A 25,087-nucleotide genomic window follows, 5' to 3' on the forward strand; every position below is an offset into this window, starting at 1 on the left:
AAATCAGTTATGCTAGGAAATTCGAATGCCTCCGAAAAAAATTTGGCAAAATCGTTTCAGTAGAACGAATATTTAAAAATTTAACTTTGTTTTCAAATATATATCAATGATTAATTTTGTTCTTTTTAGTTTTTTTTTGTCGGCTTGAGAGCAAGCTACAATTTATGAATTTATTATAGTTTGCTCTTCAATAATTTGGTTAGCATAAAAATATAAATATTAGAAATTATAAGCAAATAATTTTAGAATGTATAATAAAATGTCTTTAAAAATAAAAATAAAATGTTTTAAAAATATCTCAATATTATACATATATCCATGAATTATTTAACATAGTTGAAATTTTATATTTCACAAAATATTTGTTGATTTTAATTTAAAGCGATTTAACAATAAATATGTTAAAATGTTAATAGCAAAAAGGCTCAGGCTCTTTCTCTTTCTCTCTCTCTCTCTCTCTCTCTCTCTCTCTCTCTCTCTCTCTGTCGCACTCTCACTCTCCGCCACGCCCTCTCTGTCTTTCTTTCCTTCGCCCATGTATACAGATATATCTCATCTCATTTTCAGTTTCAGCTTCGGATTAGTCTATGCGGCCCCCCTTGGCTCTTCCACTAACATAATCACATTGACGCCCTAAAAATGTATAACTAGTGTACTTCGAGCATTTTATTTCGCACACGCACACATACTGACATACACTTGAGTGGGCAGTGCGTGCGTGAGTGAGTGTGTGTGTGTGTAAGCCAAATAACTTGTGGCATGCCTCGAGGCGTTGGCCAACACTGGCCACAGCAGTTGGCGCCCAGCAAATTTTTCTCTGTGGTTTTTGTGCTTTTCACACTTGGTGTGAACTGAAAATTCTTCTTCTTCCCCGCCTCGACTGCCTCGCGCACGTTTATTGCTCACTGAAGCGTTAACCATGGTCAATAAAAAATTTATTTAGACAACCGCAACAACAACAATAACAAGAATAACAGAAACAGGCATTCAACTACAATCACATGACGTATACGAAATTTGTGCTATGTGCTGATAAAAAATTTGTGACCAGGCCAAAAAAATAAAAGAAAAATACGAAATATATGTATATATATATATATATATCTCACTTTTTGTAGTTTTATTTTTATTCTTTACTATTTTACTCGCTTTGATGCTGAGTGTTGGCATTCAATTTATTTGTGCACCAAAATATTTCAAATAATTCATATTTTATTGACTGGACAACAGCGTCGAGGCAGTTAAAGGAGCCCAATTGATATACAGATAGAGATAAAGCGAAATGCGACAACAATTAGGTTTCCATTGGCCGCTTTTCATTTCTGTTAACTCAATTTATTTATGCTGAATTTATCAAAATGCCCAAATTTTTTTCCGGTTTTCTTTTAGCGATTGCACCAATGTTGATTGAGCGTTTGCCCATTGTTAGGTTTGAAGTGTGTTTCCCGTTCGAATTGTGCACTTTTATTGGAATTATGTGTGGCATTTGCGAGGCTTAATTGATTCAAAAGCAATTCAAGTGATAGCTGGATAAATTTTAATACAACCGAACGGCCTAATGGCTTTATTTAGCGCATTCAAATTATAATGCCAATGATTTAATTATGTTTCTTTTTTTTAATGGCTTAAGTACTCTTTGCATTGATTATAGCCGAAGCTTGTGAATGGTTCGACTTAAAAAAATTATAAAATTATAAAAATCATAATTTGAGAGATCATGCGAATCTGATTTATGCTGTTTAAGCTAATCAAATATTTATTATGAGGCTTTTGGGCAATCGATGATTGTTGTCGATAGTCTTAAGAGCTACTGGAATAATGTAGAAATGTTTTCAATTTGGTAAATGTGAACGTCTAATAAATAAATAATATAAAAATAAATATAAAAATTGTAAAAAATAATAATATCGTATATATAGCGATATACTTAGATAACTTTATACAAAAAAAAAAAATAATAATAATAATAATATCCTATATATAGCGATATAATTAGTTAACTTTATTTATATTTTTTTATGTTCCATCTTATGCATATATTCAAGCTATGTGTATTACCAGCTAATAGCGGGGCAAATGCTGAATGTTTGATAATTTAAAACTGACATTAATCAAAGGTTAACAACGATATTTGCAAACTTTTGTCAATTGGCTTGAAGCGAGGCAATCGGAGGCGGGTGTCAGCAGTTATGTTCATGCTTAATTAGTTTTAATGCGTAATAAGCATATTCCAGCTGAATTAGCCAAACGCACGACAACAACAACAACAACAACAACAACAAGGCCAAACGATTCAATTGCAATTGCCTTAAAGTATGCAATACACATATTCAATTATTCATAGTTGAAATTGCAATGGGTAATGAAATGAAATCAAAAGCTGAATTTGCCATATGCCAAAATGTAACCAGCATCATGTTGTTAATGCCAAACACTCACCCAAACTGTCTCTCTCTCCCTCTCTCCCTCTCTCTCTCGCTCTCTCTATCACTCTTGCTCCAACTGGGTGTGCATCTATCTCCTTCTATCTGCAATCCATGAATGCAGTGAAATGCCTTAGAGCCAACATTGACATCATTCCACTGCTGCATGGCTGTACTCGTAATTATACTAATCTATGTATATTTCGAGCTCTCTCTCTCTCCCACCTCCTTCTCTCTCTTTCCCTGTGTGTGCGGCAATTCGTATGCATCCGAAATTGACCCTGGAGACATTTTCGTTGCCCAGAAAAGCCAAAACACATTTATTGTTTGATATATTGTTGTTTCGTTATTGTCGTTTGAGGACGATTCGATTTGTTGCCCAACTTGTTTAATTGTCCCCAGCATCAATTGTGCATTTAGTTCGTTGTTTGCTTAATTTGCTCATTCTGCAGCTCTATTAGTCAATCATTCGAATGTTGCTGCTCATTTAGCTGATGTGATAGCAGTTACATACATATATGGGACAGCCAAATATGGAAATCTGTCAGCAATTAGCTTAGCTTTAATATTATTTGACTTCATGGGCAATTATTATATTTAAGCATGTTTAATTATATGTTAAAAACAAATCTGAGAGCTCCATTTGAGACAGCTCTAGATCTCCTGAGCCCTCTCAGTGTTTAGCAAAGCACACGTCTCGACTATTTCCAAAAGGGGGTCTATTAAGGGTCGATATACAAAATATAAACAACACGAAATTGTATAAAATTCATTTAAATTAACAATTAATATTTGAAGACTCTAGTTCTTGTAATGTGGGAAATAATATATTTTATTATGAATATTTTGATATATTTAAAATTAGAATATCTGTACTCTATTGAAAATATATAGTTTTATCAAAAGTATGTAGGCGTGGCAGACGTTGCATCACTCCCTAATTTCCTTGCTGGGAATCTATTAGTCGGATGCTGCCGACTTCTTAAAGTTTATCAATCCATAAAATTTAGTTTGGAAAATAAAAAAAAAGTCAGATTTTATTTATTATACTTTGACACCAAAAACTTGATGATATACTCATAGCCTATAAGCAAAATAGCCCCGCCAGGCACCATTCGTATCGTCACCGGGAGCAGGCCCTTATACAGTGCCTTCCAGCCCTCTTCTCTGCATATCTGTAAAACTGTGCTGAGTGTACCGCTATACTTGACTTTACCCGGCACCGGCTGTGGACCCTGTATCCTCGTCTTTACAATATCTAGTGGAAGACTTGCCACGCAGCTCACTAAACTGGCTGCACAAGCAATTGAAAAATTTCGCAGAAACTCAGTTAACGGACGTTGGCATGTGGGCGTTGCATCTCGAACCGACCAATAGGACCCGAAATAAATGACATTGAAGACAAAATTTCGCGCCACCATCGTTGGCATGCCCCTGTACAGTCCGTGACGGCCATAGCCCTGATTTTGAATTATTTTCTGTGCCACTTGTATCGATGGTAGCTTCTCCCGGCTTGCCTGCTGTGTAATCTTAATTATCTCAAAAGGATTTTGAATCAGTGCCTCCACAATGCCCCCCAATCCACCAGCAAATGCATAAGTCGGCGGGCTAGGCCATGGAGCTCCAAACATAAAAAGCGGCTTGGATTGATCGAAGACCAGAAATTTAATCGATCGCTTGGGAGTGTCAATCACTAAAACGGGTACCAAGCCTCGCCAGAATGCGGTCAAACCTTCCTTGCGATATATCTTTCTAAACGCATCGGACATGCCAGCATAGTGATCGGGCCCTGTGATCGTATCGTTCTGCAATTGCAATCGAGTCGTGATCACGTCCAATGGCTGCATTAGCAGCACGTCCACAATGCTCGAGCAACCGCCCGCAATGAGTTGAAAAATTGGATTTTGTGGCTTATAATTCGGGTCTCGTCCATACTTCTCTTTCAATTCAGTCATAAAATATATGTGAACCTCCTACTTAGAGGGTTTAATTTTGTAAATTACATAAAAATTTTTACAATTATCCAGAACTGATTTAAATTTCAAATAACTAGAAATTTTAGTTATATCCAGCGAGAATTAAATTAATAGACCCATAAAAAATCAACTATATTTCAATGCATATTCCATGCATCATCAAGGGATGATAACTTTTTTTATTTTCTCTGTACCATACCATAATTTATTCATTATAAATTACTCCCATAATTTTTGCGTTGCATCGTATCGATCAACATCAGTTATAACACTTTAATTTTTAAGTAGCTTGAATACCACAACATATGGAAACATTAAATATTGTAGAGGGTTCTGAGAAAAGAACACACCAATTTTTTGCTTTGTTATGTATTACGATTTGGATGTGTTTCTTTTAATGCATATCTTTGCTAGGTGCACGCTCTCTCCTTCCTAATTAGATCGATTTCACATTTTGTTGAATTTAATTGATGTTTATTGGCCGAACTTTAGCACTAACAGCTTGTTGATGAACTCGTAGCCTATAAGCAAAATAGCTCCGCCAGGCACCATTCGTATTACCACCGGCAGCAGGCCCTTGTATAATGTTGTCCAGCCCTCTTCTTTGGATATTGTATAAAGCGTCTGGAGCGTGCTCCTATATTTGACTTTACCCGGCACCGGCTGTGGGCCCTGTATTCTCGTCTTTACCGCGTCTAGAGGCAGACTTGCCACACAGCCAAATAAGCTGGCTGCACAGGCGATTGCGACAGTGCGTAAAAAGTCGTAAAAAGGATTTTTATAGGTGGGTGTTGCATCTCGAACAGTCCAGTAGAATCCGAAGTATATGGCATTAAAAATAAAATTTCGAGTCACCGTCGTCGACATGCCCTTGTATAGTCCTCGAAAGCCGAAGCCTTCATTTTGAATTATGGTCTTTGCCACCTGCATCGTGTGAACTGACTCGTGGCTAGCCTGCTGTGTAACCTTGACTACTTCAAAAGGATTTTGTATAATGGCTTCCACCATGCCCCCCGATCCGCCAGCTAAAAAATAAGTCAAGGGGGTCGGATGCTTCTCACCAAACATGAAATATGGCTTGGACTGCTCAAAGACCAGAAACTTAATAGTTCGCCTTGGTGTATCGACCAGTAAAACGGGCACTAGACCTCTCCAGAATGATGTGATACCTTCCTCGCGATACATTGTCTTGAAGGCATCCAACATGCCCTTATAGTGATCACCGCCTTTGACCACCTCACTCTGCAATTGCAGTCGAGTCGTGATCACATCCAATGGCTGCATCAGCATCGCATCCACAATACTCGAGCAACCGCCCGAAATCATTTGAAAAATTGGGTTGGTTGGTTTATGAGCCGGTCCATGTCCATGATTCTCTTTCAATTTAGTCATAAAGTATAAGTTATCGTCCTACATGAACGTTTCTTTTTATATAATATATTATTGTTTTTTCGCAAAACTGATTTAAATTTCAAATGACATTTTCGTCAAATCCAATAAATACTTAATTACTGTAGCCATACACGATACATCTTGACCTAATTGCCCGAGTTACGTATCACACTTCTAGATTTTTGAGCTTTCCATGATATAAGCTATGAAAACAAATGCTCAGCTATATATATATTCTATAAGATACTTTTGTATCTTTTGCATTTTTCTGTATTCAGTAAATATTGTATTTCAGACAGTTTTAGATCTTCCTATTTCTGGTGTTTTTCAACTTAATAATAGATCTGCACATTCTTGTGTATTTTTATGATATTGTTTTGAGTCTTATATATATTATTGAAGATACTCTCCTATCTAAAGATACTTTCTGTTTTGTATCTTAAAAATTGTATTTGTTATTTGATAGATACTATTATTAGTGATACCTGCAAGATATGCAATATTGATTGATTTCTATATCCTCAAAGAATGCATTTTAAACAAGTTTTTTCCATTAAAGATATTTTGAAACTTAATTCTCTAGTAAATATTCATTAGGGACATTTTGCGTCTAAAAAAATGTGAAAAGTACTAGTTTCCTGTTAATTCGCTTACCATTCATTCATATCTATTTACTATCTAAAAATCGCCACAGCTTCGCTCGCTCACCTGCACTAATTGCCAACCGCAGACCACGCCCAGTGGCTCCTCGATGACCACACAATTAAGTGGGCGTATCAAATGGTCAAGTGCCGCGGCAGCAGTCGTAGTCAAAAACGAAAAGGCAACTATTTAGTGGCTCACTTAAAGCAGTTACCCAAACACTTCACATAAATTAATTACAATACGCTTGTAAATGTGTTATACTTGCATAATGGTTGTTCTTGTTGCTGCTGTTGTCAGTTGTCTCGTAATTGTTGTTGTTGTTGTTGTTGCTGTTGTCGAGCTAAACAATTAAGTGCAAATTGTTAAACATGCAGAGCTGCGGTCTGTCTCCCCATTTTCAGTTCCTGCCCCATCTCCACATCCTATGCCATTCGGTGTTGCCATTCGGGCTCGCTGCCTGAACCTGAGACGCCCCCAAAAACAAGCTGCGGTTTTGCATTTGACTGACTTTTAGAGTGGAAACTTTATGCGAGACTTTGCATTGTAGTTAGTTGTTTAAGTCATTAAGTAGTTGAAACTAAGGTTAACAAGTTTAGGCGTTGAGCGTAAGTTGACTATGAAATGCTCTCAAATAGCTACAATGAATAATATTGTAATGTAATATTGTATAAATAATATAATATTGTATAGATACTTTAGTATCTTGTGATACTTTAAATTGCTAACGATACTTTTGTATCTCAAACAGAGTTGACTTACTATTTCATAGATACTTTAGTTTTATGTAATACTTATACTTGTTGAAGATACTTTTGTATCTTATAAGAACTTTTATATTTTACAGCTGCGGCAGTACTATTGTATCTTATTCAATTGTATCTTAAGCAAAGTTGAAATATTATATATGTTTTCTCTACATATTGAAGATATTTTTGTATCTTTTTTAATTATATCTCAAGCAGAGTTAACATACTATCTCACAGATATTATATTTGTATGTGTTAATTCTACTTGTTGAAGATACTTTTATATCGTATTCACACTTTTACACACTCTTACATTGTACCGGTAATTTAGTATCTTGCTACATACATGCTTTTGTATCTTACTATCTCGATGATGTTTTAGCATCGTGTGATACTTCTACAAGTTGAAGATACTTTTATATCTTATTCCGAATTTTATATTACTTACAGATACTGTAGTATTTTGTGGTACTTCTTTTGTTGTATCTTATATTAAATCAATCTATTATTTCAGATATAGTTAGTATGGTGTGCTTGCAAAGACTCATTTGCATCTCATTTAATTTTACGCAGTACAGAATTCGTTGATAATTTCACTTTTGTATCTTGGGGATACTTTTACCATCTGACTACCGTCTATAGCATAATACTTACTATATGCAACCAGCAAGCCAAAACTATTAATTAAAGAATTATTTCGCAAAATCAATGTTAGCTCTACGCCTTTTTGCCCCAAACACCTGAAGGGCTGTTGTGCGGCAGTCATGAGTAATGTAAGTTCATGAAAGTCACACCTGTGGGCGGTCGCTCAAACCAACAATTATGGTAATGTGGCCCAGTCCGGCAACGTCAATCCAACATAATTGCTAACAAATTAGTCATGGTCATACTGGCCCAGCTAACGGCAGCTACTACGCCAGCCAGCAAATGAGTGTCTGGGCTGTCGGAGTCCATTGTGCTCCCACTTGACTTGTCGTAGGCGAAGTTAAACACGCTGCATTGTCTAGCTGGGTGTGTGTGTGTGTGTGTAGGTGTATGTGGTTGTCTGTGTGTATCCTGGCAATTTGCGTGTCACGCTGCACAACTGCCAAGCAGGCCAGGCAGTCAGCCAGGCCTGGGTAAAAACCAACTGTGGCATTTGCCAGCCCACTTAGCCAGCCTGCACACCGGGCCCAATGAAGCAAATGAGTTTCATTTCATGTCCTTCAAACAGACGCTTGTCTCTGCCCGAGTGTCTGCTGTGTGTGGGGGGCTTCTGTTCTTAGTCCTGGCCGGCAGCCGACTAAGTTGGCCCAAACTGTTTGCATAGCTGGCGGCAGTTCCTGACGGTATTCCAGCCGTCTCCTTAAGCGGCTCCCGCCCTTCGAGTGCTGCACTTTTGATGGAGAGTGTTGAAATTTATATTAGAATATTAACTAAATGAATGAGCTACTTAGGGGCACACAAATAGCGCCGCTTTGTAGCTAAGTTAATGTATGCAGCATCATGCCGATGCAAATAATGAACGCTCTATTAGTGGTAGCTATGGCGACAGTGCGGTAGACTTGAAGAAAAGTATATGTACATGTCGTTTGATAATATTTTGTACGATAAATTAGAAACGCTTAAAAGTTTTGCAGGTATAAAACACCAGACTTTGACATTTGGTGGCTTTTAGGGACTAGACTGTAGATAACTAACACTTAATTTTATTTCAAACGTATATTAACGAGTCGATTAAGTTGTTCATACAATTTATTATATATATATATATATATAATATATATCTATATATATATAAATATCTATATATATATATAGATATATATAGTATATATATAGTATATAAATATATAAATAAGGATATATCAGATCGCACATCTAAAGGTGATTTCTCTTGGATAGCGGATCTGCAAGCTCTCCTTATTGTTCTTAGGATCTCGGTTAAAAATTTCAAAACAAGAGCGCTCCTATTGGTTGTAGAGCGATTTGGAGCCCTTATATGTACTCAGCTCTGGATTCCATTTATTTATAACACGTAACTAATTCTAAAATTTTTTAAATAATATATAATATATATACTTCTATATTTATAGAGATATATAGAGAGAGAGATCTATCTCTCTCTCTAGATCTCTCTCTCTCTCTCTCTCTTATCTCTCTCTCTCTCTCTCTCTCTCTCTCTCTCTCTATCTATCTCTCTCTCTCTATCTCATCTATCTCAGTCTCTCTCTCTTCTATATCTCTCTCTCTCTCTCTCTATCTTCCTTTTTATATATTTTTATTTTTCAATTTTATTTTTATAGTTAATTTCCCTAATATTGTTAGAATTTAAATAATCATGTTATAGTGTTATAAATAATATTGTAATTCAGAGATCTGATATACATATAAGGGGCTGCCAGATCGCTCTTACAAATCCAAATTTAAGGAGCGCTCTTGTTTTTGAAATTTTATATACTATATATATCCTATACTATACTATACTATAACTATACTATACTATACTATACTATACTATACTATAATATACTTAAATATTTTTTTTTTTACTTTTTTAACTTCGATTATTCTGCAACTATTTTATAAGATCTATAACTTTAAAATTGGCAGCTTCACAGCCCTTTAATACTACATACATATGTATGTATAATTATTATAAATATTTCTCTACCCAAACTGGCTTAAACTATATATATTCATATATGTGTATACCTAAAGAAATTTAGGGCAGCTTTCATCCGGATTAAAGCTCTATCTCTGCCTCTGTCTCGCCTTCAAATTTAATCGCAACTAGTATAAGAAACTGATTGAAAACGTATTTGATTTACATAAATTCTTTTGCTGGTAGTTTGCATTTGCCGCTATGCAGCCCTCGGGCCTTTTTACACATCAGCACTCTCTTTTGCTCTGTTCCCTTCTTCTTCCGCTTTTATTATCAAATTTGTATGGCTGTGCTATGGTGTCTATTTGTGGGAGCAGTTTGTAGCTCTCTAGTCAACATTCATTTGGCTGAAAGCAGCTCCCGTTTCCTGCTTCTTGTCATTTTAAAGCCATTTGATGTATGACAAATCAAATTTGACAAACTGCCAACAGTTGTTTTGCATCTTTGCAACATTTTTCACCACCTCCGCTTGGGTTCGCCTGCCCGCCTCTGCGAGAGACATGTGAAATCAACGCAGTACTTTTTCGCATTAATACTGTATAATATTCAAAGCGAGACACGAGCGAGAATATGTAGACTGTGTGAGAGCTACAAAAATTTACATACTCATGACATGACATGCTGAAAATGCCAGCAGCAGCAGCAGCAGGAGCAGGAGTAGCAGCAGCAGCAGGACCCGTTTGGAGCTTGTGGGTTTCAACTTGAATAGAGACAAAAGGCATTGAATACCAATGCAGGGAAGACAACAGATGTAATGATGTTGCTAATGATATTGCAGAAATTTAAAACCACAGTTGAGATATAAGCTCCTGCAGCCGTAGGTGTTGCATTACCAAACCTGGAGTAAGATAACTAAACACGTACGAGCTGCCATCGGCTGGAGGAGCCTGAGAGCGACCCAAACGAAAATTGCGCCAAGGCCTGGCTCTGACACTTGGGAAATAAAAAGAGTTAGCCGTTTGCTTCATTTCCTTTCCTTTATGCTCATTCAGAGAAATGAAATGAGTATATTGGTTTTATGCAATGCCCGTCTTGCGATCGGGCGGACTGATAGCCTGTTCGTATAAATACTAGAAACTATTGATGAGGGCATGACAAAATGGAATATGGATCAGGCAGCCGGTCCACGAATGAGTATTGTGCAGTCTGGAACGCCCAACTGCGCAGTTCTTCCTTTTTTGTTTAATTTCGTGTGCTCTATCCCCCTATATCATACTTTATATATATATTTTAAATAAAAAGTCCAAAGAAGCGCTGCTGACTATCTGACAGTCCGACTCGGCGCCGGCAGAACGTGCGCTCAATCAAGCGGCTCTGCCAGTGCTGCTGTTGCCTCTGCTGAGCTTCAACTGGGGAAATTTACAAGTCACACACTCGCAGCAGGCCAACGTGCAAGGCGAGGAGAGATGCTAAGGATGTGGTCGCAGTTTCCTGCTGCAATTGCAGCGGAGACGACTTCCCGATTCTCTCCTGACTCGCCCGGCTCTGCTCAAGTCGACGCTGCGGCATATCGCATCAAAAATTAAATCGCGAGCGTAAGAAATATGCAATTTGCTCGATTTTAGTATGCTTTCGCATCGCCTCCATTCGAAATATGCGTACAGATAGCGAAATATTGTCGGAGAAATGGTCAAATAATTCAAATAATATTTTAGTCTGACTCCAAATTAAAAATATAAGTAAATTAAATTATATACACAATAATAAATTCAATTTTAATAAATCATTATTATTTGATAATCTACAATATATAAATAAAATCTATTTTATATCTGATAATGATATTAATATTAAGCTAAACTCAAATGCTTTTCAATATTATAAATAATTATTTAATACGAATTTTACAATAAAATTATTAATATTTTTTATTGATTACTATTGGCATATCGATTTATACAATTTTCTAATTTTTCTATGAATTAAAAACATAAAAATATAGTTTTAAAATACAATTTAAAAGCAATTATTATACATAAGTTTGTTTTTTTGAATATAAGTAATCTATGCATAAAAAAGATATTATGAATAGAACTATTTAATTGTTTATATTATTAATTTTTGTTTAATTTTTAAATTATTTTCATTAAACTTTACTTTAAATTAGTAACACCAAACAAATATATAAAAATAAATTATTATATTTAATTTCTAATTTAAATAAGTATAGGTATATATTTTACATATGTTTCTATATCTTAGTTATCTATCCCACTCACATGATTTCGCTCAGTGTATGCATACCCATAATACACATGATGATGAGTAGTCGTGCGTGTAGTACCCTTTTCCTTATACAGATATAAATGCAGAAAATAAATAGAGAAAAAATATAGAACTATTTGAGAGCGGCGAGCGCTCTACATGTGCCGCTGCCAAAAAGTGGACCCCAAGGATATGGCGTCAGCTTGGCAAGTTATTGCATTGCATCGAACCCCTCCCGCCTAATGCCCAATGCCCAATGCCCAATGTCATTGATGGGAACTCGGCTCAGTTAGCGTTCACTATCTGCCACGCCCTCCGCCAGTGCCTGTGCCCTGCGGCGCCTTTGACTTTCATACGCTTTTTGATTGTTGTGCGACTGTCGCTCAACATTCGTAGCTCGAAGGGAGTTGGTAGCTGAAAACTGTGCGTGTGTGCCTGTGTGTATGTGTGTGTGTGTGTGCTTCAAGCTTCGACATTTGCCGTTTGACTACATGCATGACTGACTTTGAGTGGAAGTTCATATTGGCTCTAGTCATGGTCTCCTACGTCTCTGCTGTGCCCAAAATTACTTTTGCACTGTCGCTTTGTACATTTTATATGACGGAGACGAAGAAGTTGCTGCAGCAAACCCAACTAGCAGCTAGCCAGTCAGCCAGCCAGCTGCAACGTGAATGCTACCTGGACGAGGCCTGGCCTAAACTGGCTTCGATATTAATGCCAGATCTGTATAGAGCCGGCTGGCTAGCGAGCAAAATGTCGTTATCTGCATTTGTGTTGACGTGATATGTGAAGTATTCCAGCCGAAAACTTGAGATGCAGACGGCAAGTAAATTAGTAATCAATATGTAGGAAGCTAGCTAGCTAATGCCATTAGCCGGCTGCACAGACTCAAAGCTTTAACAAAACTCCCAGCGCCAGACTCCTTCAACTCTAAGCTTAATCAAAAAACTTGCCAGTCTGATGGCTGTTGATGTAATGCTGCAACAGGAGTAGCTATAGCTGGAGCTGGAGCTGGAGCAGTAGCAGTGGCAGTTCATCTAGAGATGTAGGAGGCAGTGGAACATCTTGTGATACACATAAAGCACTTTGTATGCAGGCTGGCGACTTGTGGGCGCTGAGCCTTCAGCTCCGCCAGCGTCTTTTATACCTCGTCCGCGTCCTGTGTTATGAATATAAATTTATTTCCCACGTCACAACACAAACACAAGGCACACACACACACAGACACGCATACACAGACATGTATACAGACATTTCACACATCGCGCATAATAATAATAATAAACGATAACGAAATTTACTTCCTAGAAAGACACACATACATATGTATGTACATATACATATACATATATATTCCTGTATATATAGAGGTTTCCTAGTTGGGTCGACAATGCGCATCCTTCCTATTTCCGGCGTGTGCTCTTTATGAAATTTTATGTTGGCAAACTATTACAGTGCCTCAGAATACGTACGCACACGCGAACGCCTTGCGACTGTAGTCCATGGTTTATAATTTGGTTAATGCGCCTGCTTTTGGGCGCAAAGCTACGGCCTTAAGACTTGGCCTAAAACAGTTAAAGTTGGCAGAGCGCTAATGAAATAATAATAATAAAAACATAATAATTGAATATGAAGTATTTATAGAGATTATAAAGAATGTGATAAGGAATGTTGGATTTTAAAGTTAACTGTATTATATTATCATTCTAACTCTGCATTGTTTTATATTCAGGAAGTAACATTAATACTCGTCTATTAATGTTACCCACTGTATATTAGATATACTATATAATATAAGAAATAGTGAAAGAAATTGGAAATTTGTTTATAAAATATTATGATATGAAGTCTTTAGAGTAAACGAACATTATCTATTTCAATTTTCATAGGCTATGTTATACAACACACTAAATGAATTTTCCTTATAATTATATAAGTGTATCAATTAATATATATGTTTAAACAGTTACTATACCTAAGATATTCTTTTATATAACAAACATGACAATTTTAAAAGTATTTCTTATCAATGTATGAAATTCCATTTGTTATAGACGTACCCACTTGCTCATATACTAGCTAACAGATCAAGTTCTCTGATTATTAATGCTATGCTTATTTAAATAGTCACAAGAACTGAAATGAAATTTGAATTTGAATTATCGCTGTATATTAATAGACTGTGAATAGGTTTGGCAATAATCCTAAAGCTCAGAACAGCTGAGGTAACTTTTGGCAAAATAAGATATATTATATTATATGTATACGTGTATATGTATGTACATAGTATATCCATGTCTACATAGTATATGCTCGGCAACAGCAAGCGCAGCTGCTTGCCATTTTTCTAATACACGTTATATTGATGTAAGTTTTCATTACGCGTGGCGACAAAAACCCACCGCAAAAAGTCAGTCCACGCAGCCAGACAAGTAATCTCTATGTGTGTGTGTGTGTGCGTGGTACGACATTATGATGATGACGTTGACAAACCTACGCAGAAGGCGACAAGGCAAGACGGCGCTTAGCTTAGATTTTTTTATTCCTCTCTTGCGATACGCTGTAATCCTTGTAGAGAGGAGCATGCCGAATTAAAGGCTATATTTGTCACAATTATCGATATTAATCGATATCAGTTGATAATTTAGCCTAATGACATAATTAGGAAGTCAGCTGTTAAAAGGCAAAGCACTTTAGATATATGCAAAGACACAAAGCATATGCGGCTAGAAATAAACATTCATTATCGATATATATCGATTGCCATATGATTTAAGCTAGCTTGCTGTCCATTTCCTGTAAATATGTGTTGCCTGCAAATATAGGATATCTTGTAGTCGTCAGGTGCTCTCTCATCTTGTTTTGGGGGTGTGTTAGCCGGCACAAGGAATCGCAGGAAACTCATCTAGAAAATTGTCAAAGTGACAGCTGTGCGAAAGTATTGTGACATGTGTTTAAATGAGCTGCATTTGCGCTGGCTCTGGCTATGGCTCTGCCGCTGGCTGTGGCTAGAAGCCTTAAAGCCACTCCCGAGTCAACTTAATTTCAGTTTGCGGCAACTTTTTTGAATGCCAAATGCAAACAGAGGCAGAGGCAGAGGCAGAGGCAGAGGCAGAGGCCTCACAGACGTTTAGCAAACAAATACACACACACACACACACATAAACACAAAGCGGAAGGAGGGGCGGAGGCGATGTTCGGTTTTTGTGTTGGCTGCATAATTTAAATGTTGCATGCTGCAAAGTTAACTGTTTTTGCGTGTGGCCAATGGATTCAGTTGACCAGCTGCTATTTTTCAACAAGTTGGCAGCGCCATCTATCGACGAGAACTAGCTTTGAGCGCGGCAACTAAATTATCTGCATTGTTTGCGTTTGTCCTTTGCCAGCGAGCACCGTTGCTCTTTGTTGTTCTTGTTATTGTCTGCTCTAGTTGTTGTTGTTGTTGTTGTCGCTCTGTGGCAGTTGTTGCAATTTAAAATGCCTCGCCGGCCCATTCAGTGTGCCATGGCATAAATTCCGTGGCTAAATTTGCGTATTCGCCGAGCTGGCTAGACCGGACCGACTAGTTTATTGCGATTTTGTTGGCAACTGCAAACTGGGCTCGCACAATGAAATCAATTAACTCGTGGAGCGCAAGCAGGAGGCGCCTAATGAAAGGCAAACATAATGGCATTAAAGTGAAATATATATTGCCCACACTCATAATTATATTCTACAGCCGGAAAGAGCACCAAAAAGTGAATATTATCATTTTGGGAACTTTAACTTTTTTTAATTTTAATTTTAATTTTTTATTTTTTTATTTCAATGCTATAACTTAAGGTTCTTTATTATGTTAGTTTAAAATAAAAAATAAAGTATTATATTAGTAGTAATAATAATAATATATATAATAATCGTCAAACATTTTCTAGGTAACGCCTTATCTGTGATCGATTCGATGCTAATTAAAAATAATTGTGTATTACAAACAGGTAAGCTAGATAGATTTTCAATTCAGACGTTAGACTTTTAGACGCTATTCTGCAATATATTTTTTTAGTTTTATAATTTAATTATTGCATATAAACTATTTTCACATTGTGCATATATTATGATTTATTATTATACACGAGTCATTTATCATCATAATCAATCATCATAATCATAATTTATTATTTTAGATAATCATTTTCTAGGAAAAAGCTTATACACTTATATTATTTATTTTTGGTCTTAATATTTAAAAGGGGCGTTAATGATAATGACGTAAAATAAATACTATTGGATTATATCAGTCAGAGTGTTAGATAGTCTTAAGTCTACAATAATAGCGCTAAGCTTGAACAACTTTTCATATTAATTTTAATCAGCTATATATAAACAAAACAATAATCACTTTAATTGATAAGTGGGTTAATTAAGTGTCAGGCACTTGAGTAATTATTGCAAATAATGTATTGTTTATTTTTTGATTTTGTTTTTTTTTTTTTTTTTTTTTTTAAATGTTTTAGAAAGTGACTCATTTGTCTAATCTAATGCTCGATTTGTCTAATCTATAGGTCATAGGTGCGATGCGATTATGGAAGTGTGAATTGTTGATAAGGCTAATTTTTTCGCTACTTTGAGTATGTCAGGGGTCGGAATGGTAAAGAGACATTTATAGAACAGACGTAATTATATTATATATGCATTTCTCGGACTGCATCATCCCACATTCATACCATTTGTTGGTAGTAAGTGAATGTAGATCAGAAAGAATTGTAAATTATAAAAGACAAAGCAGTTAATTGAATATTGAATATTCAGAAACTTTTAAAGCCTTAACAATATTAAAGTATCTTAGAAAATTAATATAAATAAGTTAAAAAGAAAAAATAGATCTAAACTTCTTCTTTATCTTAAAATATAAATATATATAGGATTAAACTTTATCTTTATGTTAAAATATAAATATGTATATATAGGATTTTAGAGAAAATAAATAGATATAAACTTAAATAAAAAATCAATACTAAAATAATATAAATAAGAAACTTTCTAATATCAGACGATGCTATTCAAATCGGGTTTCAATTAAATTAAAAAAAAAAAAAAAAAACATTTATATAAATTTGTAGAAAAAAATCAATCAATAAATCAATATATAAATATGCGCACGCCGTTTACATATTAATTATTAATAATATACAATATATTAAAGCCTCAGTATCAGGTGCTAAAATTTTAAGTTAGTTTACATTTCATATTATTATAGCTAATAAACTGCAACTAAATTTATGCAATTTACGCCATTATCATCTTCAACTCTATTCTTTCGTGATGTCAAAAGATATTTGTCTACTGTTTAAGAGTCAGGAAGTCCAAGGCGAAGGCGCTGTCATTGTTGTCCTCGGCTTGTGGCACATGACTCGTTAATCATTTGCCTGCAAAATTACGTATACGTCACGTGTAACCGGTCAGATAAGCGACTCGACTCTTGCGGCTGGCATTGGGCAAGGTTAACGTTGCGGCTGACACGGCAGCACAAAGAGGGCTTTCGCATTTGATAAATGAATGTAGTTTTGCACATGTAACGGGTTCAAGGTGACTAACATCAGGCACCTGGCTTGGCTGCCTGCCCAACTCGAAGATGCTCCGAGCCAAAAATTATGCAAATGAGCTCAGACAAAAGAGAGCCAGCAATTTGTCAGCCATGCACTTCGCCTCGGCCCTCGGCCCCACCCCGAAAAGACAGAAAACTAAAAACTGAAAGCTGAAAACTTTTCGCACAGACAAATCAATAAAAGCCGCTCGTAATTGCAATTAAAAAACTTGGCCTAAAACTTGCCAAAGTCGAAAAACGTGACTCTAGCAAAAGGCCCTCACTAATTAGGCAGGCAAAATCAATAGAGACATATGAGCTGCGCTCGGAATGTATACCTATATATTTATCTAGGCATATCTATATCTAAGTATATAATGCAGCATCAATCGACAGTGCAACTTAACAAGCAGGCGGAGTGGGGGTTGGGCTGCTCACATTGCGCATACGACACGTTGTATCCGAATCAAAGTCACCAAAAATCTGACAGACAGAGTGGGAGAGGGTGTGTGTGTGTGTGAGAGAGAGATGGAGCGCATTGCAGACTTTGGCTGTTGCATTTTATTTCCTTTGCGTTGTCATTTAACTGTCAGTTTGTCTGTGTGTCCGTGTCGCACGGCTGTCGCTTAAATGTCGCCCAGGGAGCTCAGCAAATGCGTTCGGGGACTTGCCAGCTTTTTCTTTTCAATTCCTTTTCCTCTTTTTTTTTTTTTTTTTTGGATCAGCAGACAGTGGCCATAAAACTGCGCAACATATGTATGTGGCATATAGACATGCGTGTTAATTGCGGAGGTGGAGCAGAAGGCGGCGCTGAAATGTTTGGCCAAACTCTATTAAGCTTTACTCTGCAGTTCGGTACAGCTTACAGCTGAGCTTTGCCACACCTATACATATATATAGATTTATATACATCGAATACTCTCTATTAAAATGTATATAGATTTATAAAGTTTCGCCTTTGCTAATTACCTGCACGAATTATAAAGTTTTGTTTGTAAACTTTTTCCATCCTTAGATAAATGGACAAAAATTCTTCTGCGTTTATAGAATACTTAAAAGACTAAACAAGTTATAACAAGTTATATATTTATATATATATATATATATAAATTTATATTTTTTGTGAATCATATGACTATGGTTTCTATTTCATTAGCAATGAGGATTAATTTTGCCCCAAACATCATTTCATTCAACCTTTGGCATTGATGTGCCTTGAATCGAGTCTTGTAGCATTCAGCTTTTGTCATCCAGCATCCCTAACTAAAATTTCAAGCAAATATGATCAATATTTCCACATTTTTCACAGATATCGATAAATAGCTATTGAAACTGATAATTAGTTATAGAAAACAAGCAAATGTGTTTAAAATGCTTTATATAACTTAAGTCAGGCCGTACACAAGCTTCAGTCTTTGACAATGATGTACCTTTAATCGAGTCTCGTAGCAATCAGCTTTTGTCATGCAGCTGCCATAATTCAAGTTTCAAGTTTTGCTTGTGTAACATTCACTAGAAGAGTTGAACCCAGTTTCTTAAGCATTCATATGTCTTTTATTTGTCTAGGCTACGTCTTTTATTTAGCGAGGAAATTCTGATCAATATTTCCACGAGGTTCATAGATGTACCATCCATCGAGTGCCATATCATTCAGCTTCTGTCATGCAGTCTCATCACATTTAACTTCTGCCATACATTGGCTAGAAGATCTAGTCTAAGAACATTTATATATTTGTGAATCATGCATATGTTCTCTATTTCATGAGCAATGCATTCATAATATTCGGTATTTTGCATTGCTGTACCTTAAATAGAGTCTTGTAGCATTCAGCTTTTGTCATGCAGCTGCCCTAACTGAAGTTTCATGTTTTGTTTTTCTTACATTCACTAGAAAAGTTGGCCCACAGTTTCAGAGGCTATGCTATGGGGCTATGCTCTTGTTCTGAACAAACAAGTTAAGATCAATATTTCCACAAGTTTTAATAATGTACCTGTTGAGGCTCGTAGCATTCAGCTTTTGTCTTGCTGCTCTCCTAACTACATCTTTGTAGATTTAAATATACTTTAAAGAATTTCGGCTTTTATTATAGTTTACCCCACCCCCATGTCCACTAGCAGGCCAAGCTCTTGGAAAATGCTTGATCTATGTAATAATACGAAGAGGGCAAATAAGTAGCTTTAATATAATGTAGTATCGAAAATTGTTCTTCAATTCCAAATGTCATTACAAGTATCACTTGATCTACCCAACCAGGTGTACCCATCCTCACCTTTCCACTCAATCAATGCTCATTAGAGTTGCCCCTTTTGGAAACGCATAAATAAATATGAGCGGGCATCGGCACAAGTGTTGTTTAACAGGCAGCGCAAATATTTAACGATGCCACGCACTCAACTAGCTGCTTAAACCGGCTAAGCAAGCACTCTGCCAGGACTCGAAACATATGAGGATGTGGGAAGCCGGCACTCGTCGTTAAGTAAGTGCCAGGAGCTGTGCTCAGGGGGCCAAAAGGAGAAAAGTCCTAACGAAATATTGTATACACTTACAAGTGGAAGTATATATGCTTATATATATATGTGTGTGTGTGTCTGTGTGTGTGTGGGTTGGCCTGGTTTCTCAGCCATAAGTAGCCGGCAGCCTGTCTGCTGCAATATCGTATATCGTGTATCGTGTATCGTGGCAGTCAGCAGTTGCCATTGCCCGTTGCAGTTGCAGCTGCCACAAAAAGCCAGCTGGCTGCTTAAAGTATGCAACGCCTCGCTGCACATGTGCGAGGGTGCGAAGATACACAGATACTCACACACACACACACACACACACAACTACATCCTTCTGTTGCTCTCCATTATTTTTCAATATTTTCTAGCATTTTATTTGTCTGCCTCAATTTAAGGCCAACGGAGCTAGACTCGAGTGGAAATTAAATTTAAAAAAACAAAATTTCACAACAATTCGCAGGCCTGGCGGCGCAAAAGCTTAATCCTTTATGCCTCTGCTCCTTGGCAAGCGAAAAAAAAAGCGAAAAAGGAATGCAAACCGTGGACTGCTAACGAAAAAGAAAAAAAAAAAAACAAAAAACAAAAATGAAAAAAGAGAAGGAAACAAAGTTACCAAAATACTTTGGCGCATTCCGCAGTCCTGAGCGCCGTTGGCTACACTCAAAAATGTTTGCTGGCGGCCCAATAAAATCATCAGGAAATCCGTAGCCAGAATTGCAGCTGCCAGGACACCAACACCGCCAACAACACCGCCAGCAACAACAACAACAACAACAGCAACAAAGGCAACAGCAGACACAACTGCCGCTGTCTTTCAATTTCTTCTCTTTGGCTCGCAGCAGCAAAAAATGTGCCTTTGCCTTGGCAGCTTCTCTCTTACTTCATACCTCTTACCTCTTACGAAATTTCAGCATCAACTTCTTCTTCTTCTCGCTCTTCTCTCCTTTATGCGCTTCAGTTTTTGCACTTGAAACATTTCCATTGCTTTAATAAGAGAGGCAGGTAGAGTGGGAAGGGAAACAGCAAAAAGAAGACTTTCCCTTAAATTGGCCCGGCTCGACTAGTTGAAGCCTTCAAGTGCCAAATCAAATGCAATTATTCTCATTATTTTTATGTGCTCTTCTTCTTCATCTTTTGCAGTTAACAAATTTGCATAACATAGATGCTCAACACCTGGCTAAACCAATCCGACTACAATTGTTGTAATGTAAGTTAAAAATCTATTTTAATAATAATATAAAATAAACGATATATGTATATTAATATTATTTACTACGATATCTGAAATAGCTCGTCATATAGGTATTGGTTTATTGGATTTCATTTCCAAACTCTCAACTAATTTTGCTTTCAGCTTCTCTCTATCTCTATCTCTATATCATAATACGATTGCTTTTAAATTTCATTCATTTCGAAACTATTAAATTTTATGAATGATTGAAACAGATCTCTCATAAATTTATAATTATTAAAATAATATCTCAAAATTTTCAGCTAATACTGTATTTCAAATGTAGATAACAGCATTTAAGCTCTTAAAACTCGTATATTAAACACATAGAGCTCCAGTAGTCAGCCAATTATGTTTGACAGGCGGCAGTTGAGGTTCGGTTTGCGATTTCGTTTTTATTTTCTTTGGGGAGCAATCAGCTCGAATCCCTTTTTTTCACTAAACACGACCATAAAAAGCATTCCAAGTTCTTCACCAGTTGAGTGTTAATGCAGGAAGTGCGGGGGCCAGAGAGACAGGGAGTATGAGTGTGTGTGTGTGTGCTTGTGTTTGAGTGTGGTCTGGCCACAAAGGAAAATCCTTGCCGAATACGTGCGGCATTTTCAGCGCCAATAAAATCACAAAGTCACGTAGGGAACGCCTTGGCCCTTGTCCATCACAGGGAAACGGAGCAACTCCTTTTTGCCCTACCCCCCAACCCCACCCTCGCCCATTTTTGGTCCTTTTTTGCGTCCGTCTGTGCTTGTGTCTGCTCTCGTTTTGTACTATTTCATGGATGTCCTGCGGTCCTGTTTTACCCATGGAAGCGTGCGTCCCATCATGCCCTTTATTATGACAAGCTGCGGTTTTGCGGCTCACCTCGCCACGCCCTGCCACAATTGCCTTATCGCTGTTGGGGGCAGCTTGTCATAACTCGGCGCTGTGTTTGTGTTAATAGTTTTTGTGTTGCTATTCCTGTGGTTCGTCTACATATTTATGGCTTGCATTTTCGGCGGCACTGCAGGGGTGTCTGTGGTTTGCGTGGGTGGTTGGGGTCAGTTATTAGGATTAATGCCCGAGAATATGTTTGACAATTGTTGCTTTAACGAACCCAATTCCGGCTACTTCAGTGCTGTGTGTGTGTGTGGGTGGGTGGGTGGTTTGGCTGATGAAGATTGATTCGATACGGAAATATGCTTGAGATTATTATTATTGGATTAATACTGAGCAGATAAACTGTTTGCATTTGCTGGCTTTGTTTACAATCTAAGCTAAGGTATTTATAGTAAATTTTAAGTCCTTTAATTAGAATTGTGCTAGAGATTAATGTATTTATATGTGTACATATATTTATATACCTATTTATGAGACTTAAAGTGCTTATTCTTTAATTTCTCGAGACTATTAATAATCTTTGGTCTATAAATTCATATTAAAAGACACTCAAACGAATAATTTTGTTCATAAAAGCTAACACATAATTCAGAACTACAAGCCAGAGCTAATGTTTTCATTCGGAAATAATTATAGTTTAAAATATTTGTAAAAAATGTTAAAGTACTTAGCGCATGAAGCTCACTTATATTTTTAAAATAATTCAAAAATAATAATGCAAAAATTATTAACTTTAACTGATTTATTTATTAATGATTTATTTTATTTATTTGCAACTAATTTGAAATATAATAAATTATAATTATGTCTAATAAATTATAATTAAAAATATTTTCAATATATAATTTAATTAAATACTTCACTGCTTTAATATTAAATGCAATAAAAATAGTTACATTAAATATAAAATAAATTTGGGTATATACTAACAATTAAATGGTCCCCTTTATTTAAAATCCCCCCACATCAGCTATACGTTTAGACTACAAGGTCTCTAGGTTTCGCCTTGTAGTCTTGGCCTGCTTATTCCGCTTCCAGCTGAGTGTGTTTCGGATTAGTCAATGGTTACTTTCGCTTGACTGGCTTAAAGTGCATATCATGTGCGAATCAATGTAAAGGTTGCCCACGCTTCCCAGCTCATTGCCTTCAGTTTCAGTTTCCCTTCAATCTTTTCTCGCTTTCCCTGTCTGCCCCTCTCTCTCTGCCTCTGTCTCGCTCTTGTCTGTATCTTTCGTTATGTGCTTAGCTCTACAGCTGCGCTGTTGCACACAAACAATCGCGCTTTTAAGCACAAGGTTCTTGGCCATCTATCAGATGATGTACGCTTTAAGAATTTATGAAAACGATGTAGCTGATTTTATGGTAAACCTGCCAACTATCAGCAAAAAGCGAACCAAAACGAACCCGTAAACGTAAACGTAAACGTAACGTAACGAAACGCAGCGAAACGAACCAAAGCTGGGCAAACAAACAGAGTCTCAAAAACAAAGATCCTTTTCGCAGGATTGCCACAAAAGGTTGCCAATGCCATTACCACAGGCAGTGCTGCACAATCCCTGCTCCACTTGTTGTTGTTGTTGTTGTAGCTGATATACCCTGTACTCATTGCTACTTAAGGTAAAAGGGGTGCGCTTGCTCTGTTAACATGTTTCATTGTAATCATAATTCGAAGAGTAGCAATGGGCAAAACTTTTAATCGGGTATATAGGCTCTCTAAATCTTATAGCTGTGTATAACAGATATTGTATGTCTTCCCAAAAATATCATTGTTTTGTTTACTAGCATTGGAGTTAGGATATTTTGTAGTCAGACGCTCTCTAGATTCAACTCATTGAAGCTCTCATCGATCATTATCTGTCTATATTTTCCCGAACTTTTTCAAATATTTCAAAACAACTAATTTTCCATTGAGCCAGTTAAATGTTAGGGTATCTGCTATTCCATCACTCCCTCGCCTCTAGTCTTACTTGTGCTCATTGTTGTTGTTGTTTCGGTTATATCCTTGCAATGATTTTCCATCGCTGTGTTTACCCACGTTCGTCCCCCGGCTCATCTGTTTGCCCGGCATTTCCCATGCCCCGCCCATGCCCCGCCCACGGCTGGCCCGGCCCGCCCTGGCAGCTAGGCAGCTCACTGAGCTGTGCGAAAACCCGCGGCCCTGGCCGGGAATAAATTATTAAATCATACACAGTTCTAGTTTAAGGCAAGCAGCTTAAAGTTCATCTACGGATTTACCCGGCGGCGGGGCGTGGCTGTCGAGGGGATTGGTGGGCGGGCGGGTTGAACTGGTAGTTGAACTGGTGCCTGAGCCATTTATGAATATTTGCGGCGTTGAAATTTCACAGTCAGCGCTTTGCAAATCTGCTTATGAGCTAGCTCGCTGCTCAAGCGTCTAATTGGAGTTGCGGCTAGAAACTGTAGCACAAGCGCCACAAGCGTCCTCATCGAGTGCAGCCAAAGAAATCGCTTTAGCAATCGATAATCGCTTAATTGACCTCACGATAGACGCGCTGATGCAGTCTTAGACAAGTCCCAGAAATAAAAGAATACGAAATACAAATATTTTCTATAATAAGCAAAGGACCTAACGAATTCTCAATTGCGGCGTCACGTGCGCAACGCCTAAAAGACGGCAATCGAAATCGCAAATGGCTTAACTTGAAGGCTGTCTCAGCGTGAACGTGTGTGTGTGTGTGCATGTGAGTGAGTGTACGGGTGTAAGAGTGTGTGCGTGTTGGTTGGCCAAATGAAGTTAAGAACATCAGAAGTGGTTTGCACGTTTAAGCTACCTTCTTGAAGTACACTGCGAGAAAAGTTGGTGTCACAAAAGTAAATGATGTCTTAGAATATATTTATTAGCTATATTTATCAAGAGTTCAATAGTTGTTCT

At 37.0% G+C, this 25,087-nt stretch overlaps 1 protein-coding gene and 1 pseudogene across 2 annotated transcripts in view; both read right to left on the reverse strand.

The window, feature by feature from the left end:
- Positions 1 to 3,428: 3,428 nt before the first annotated feature.
- On the reverse strand, positions 3,429 to 4,436 carry LOC108658662 (mitochondrial 2-oxodicarboxylate carrier). Its single transcript, XM_030389168.2, has one exon. It carries the CDS (start codon positions 4,376 to 4,378, stop codon positions 3,461 to 3,463), a length of 918 nt encoding a protein of 305 aa, XP_030245028.1. The 5' UTR covers positions 4,379 to 4,436; the 3' UTR covers positions 3,429 to 3,460.
- Positions 4,437 to 4,851: 415 nt separating this feature from the next.
- Positions 4,852 to 25,087, reverse strand: part of LOC115564621 (mitochondrial 2-oxodicarboxylate carrier pseudogene) — a 75,671-nt pseudogene continuing 55,435 nt past the window's right edge. The window contains exon 2 of the transcript XR_016196345.1: positions 4,852 to 5,823. The product of XR_016196345.1 is annotated as a mitochondrial 2-oxodicarboxylate carrier pseudogene (transcript). The remainder of the gene's footprint in view (positions 5,824 to 25,087) is intronic.

This window comes from Drosophila navojoa, chromosome 3, assembly GCF_054131105.1.
Source record: "Drosophila navojoa isolate 15081-1374.11 chromosome 3, UAZ_NAV_1.0, whole genome shotgun sequence".
NCBI lineage: Eukaryota > Metazoa > Arthropoda > Insecta > Diptera > Drosophilidae > Drosophila > Drosophila navojoa.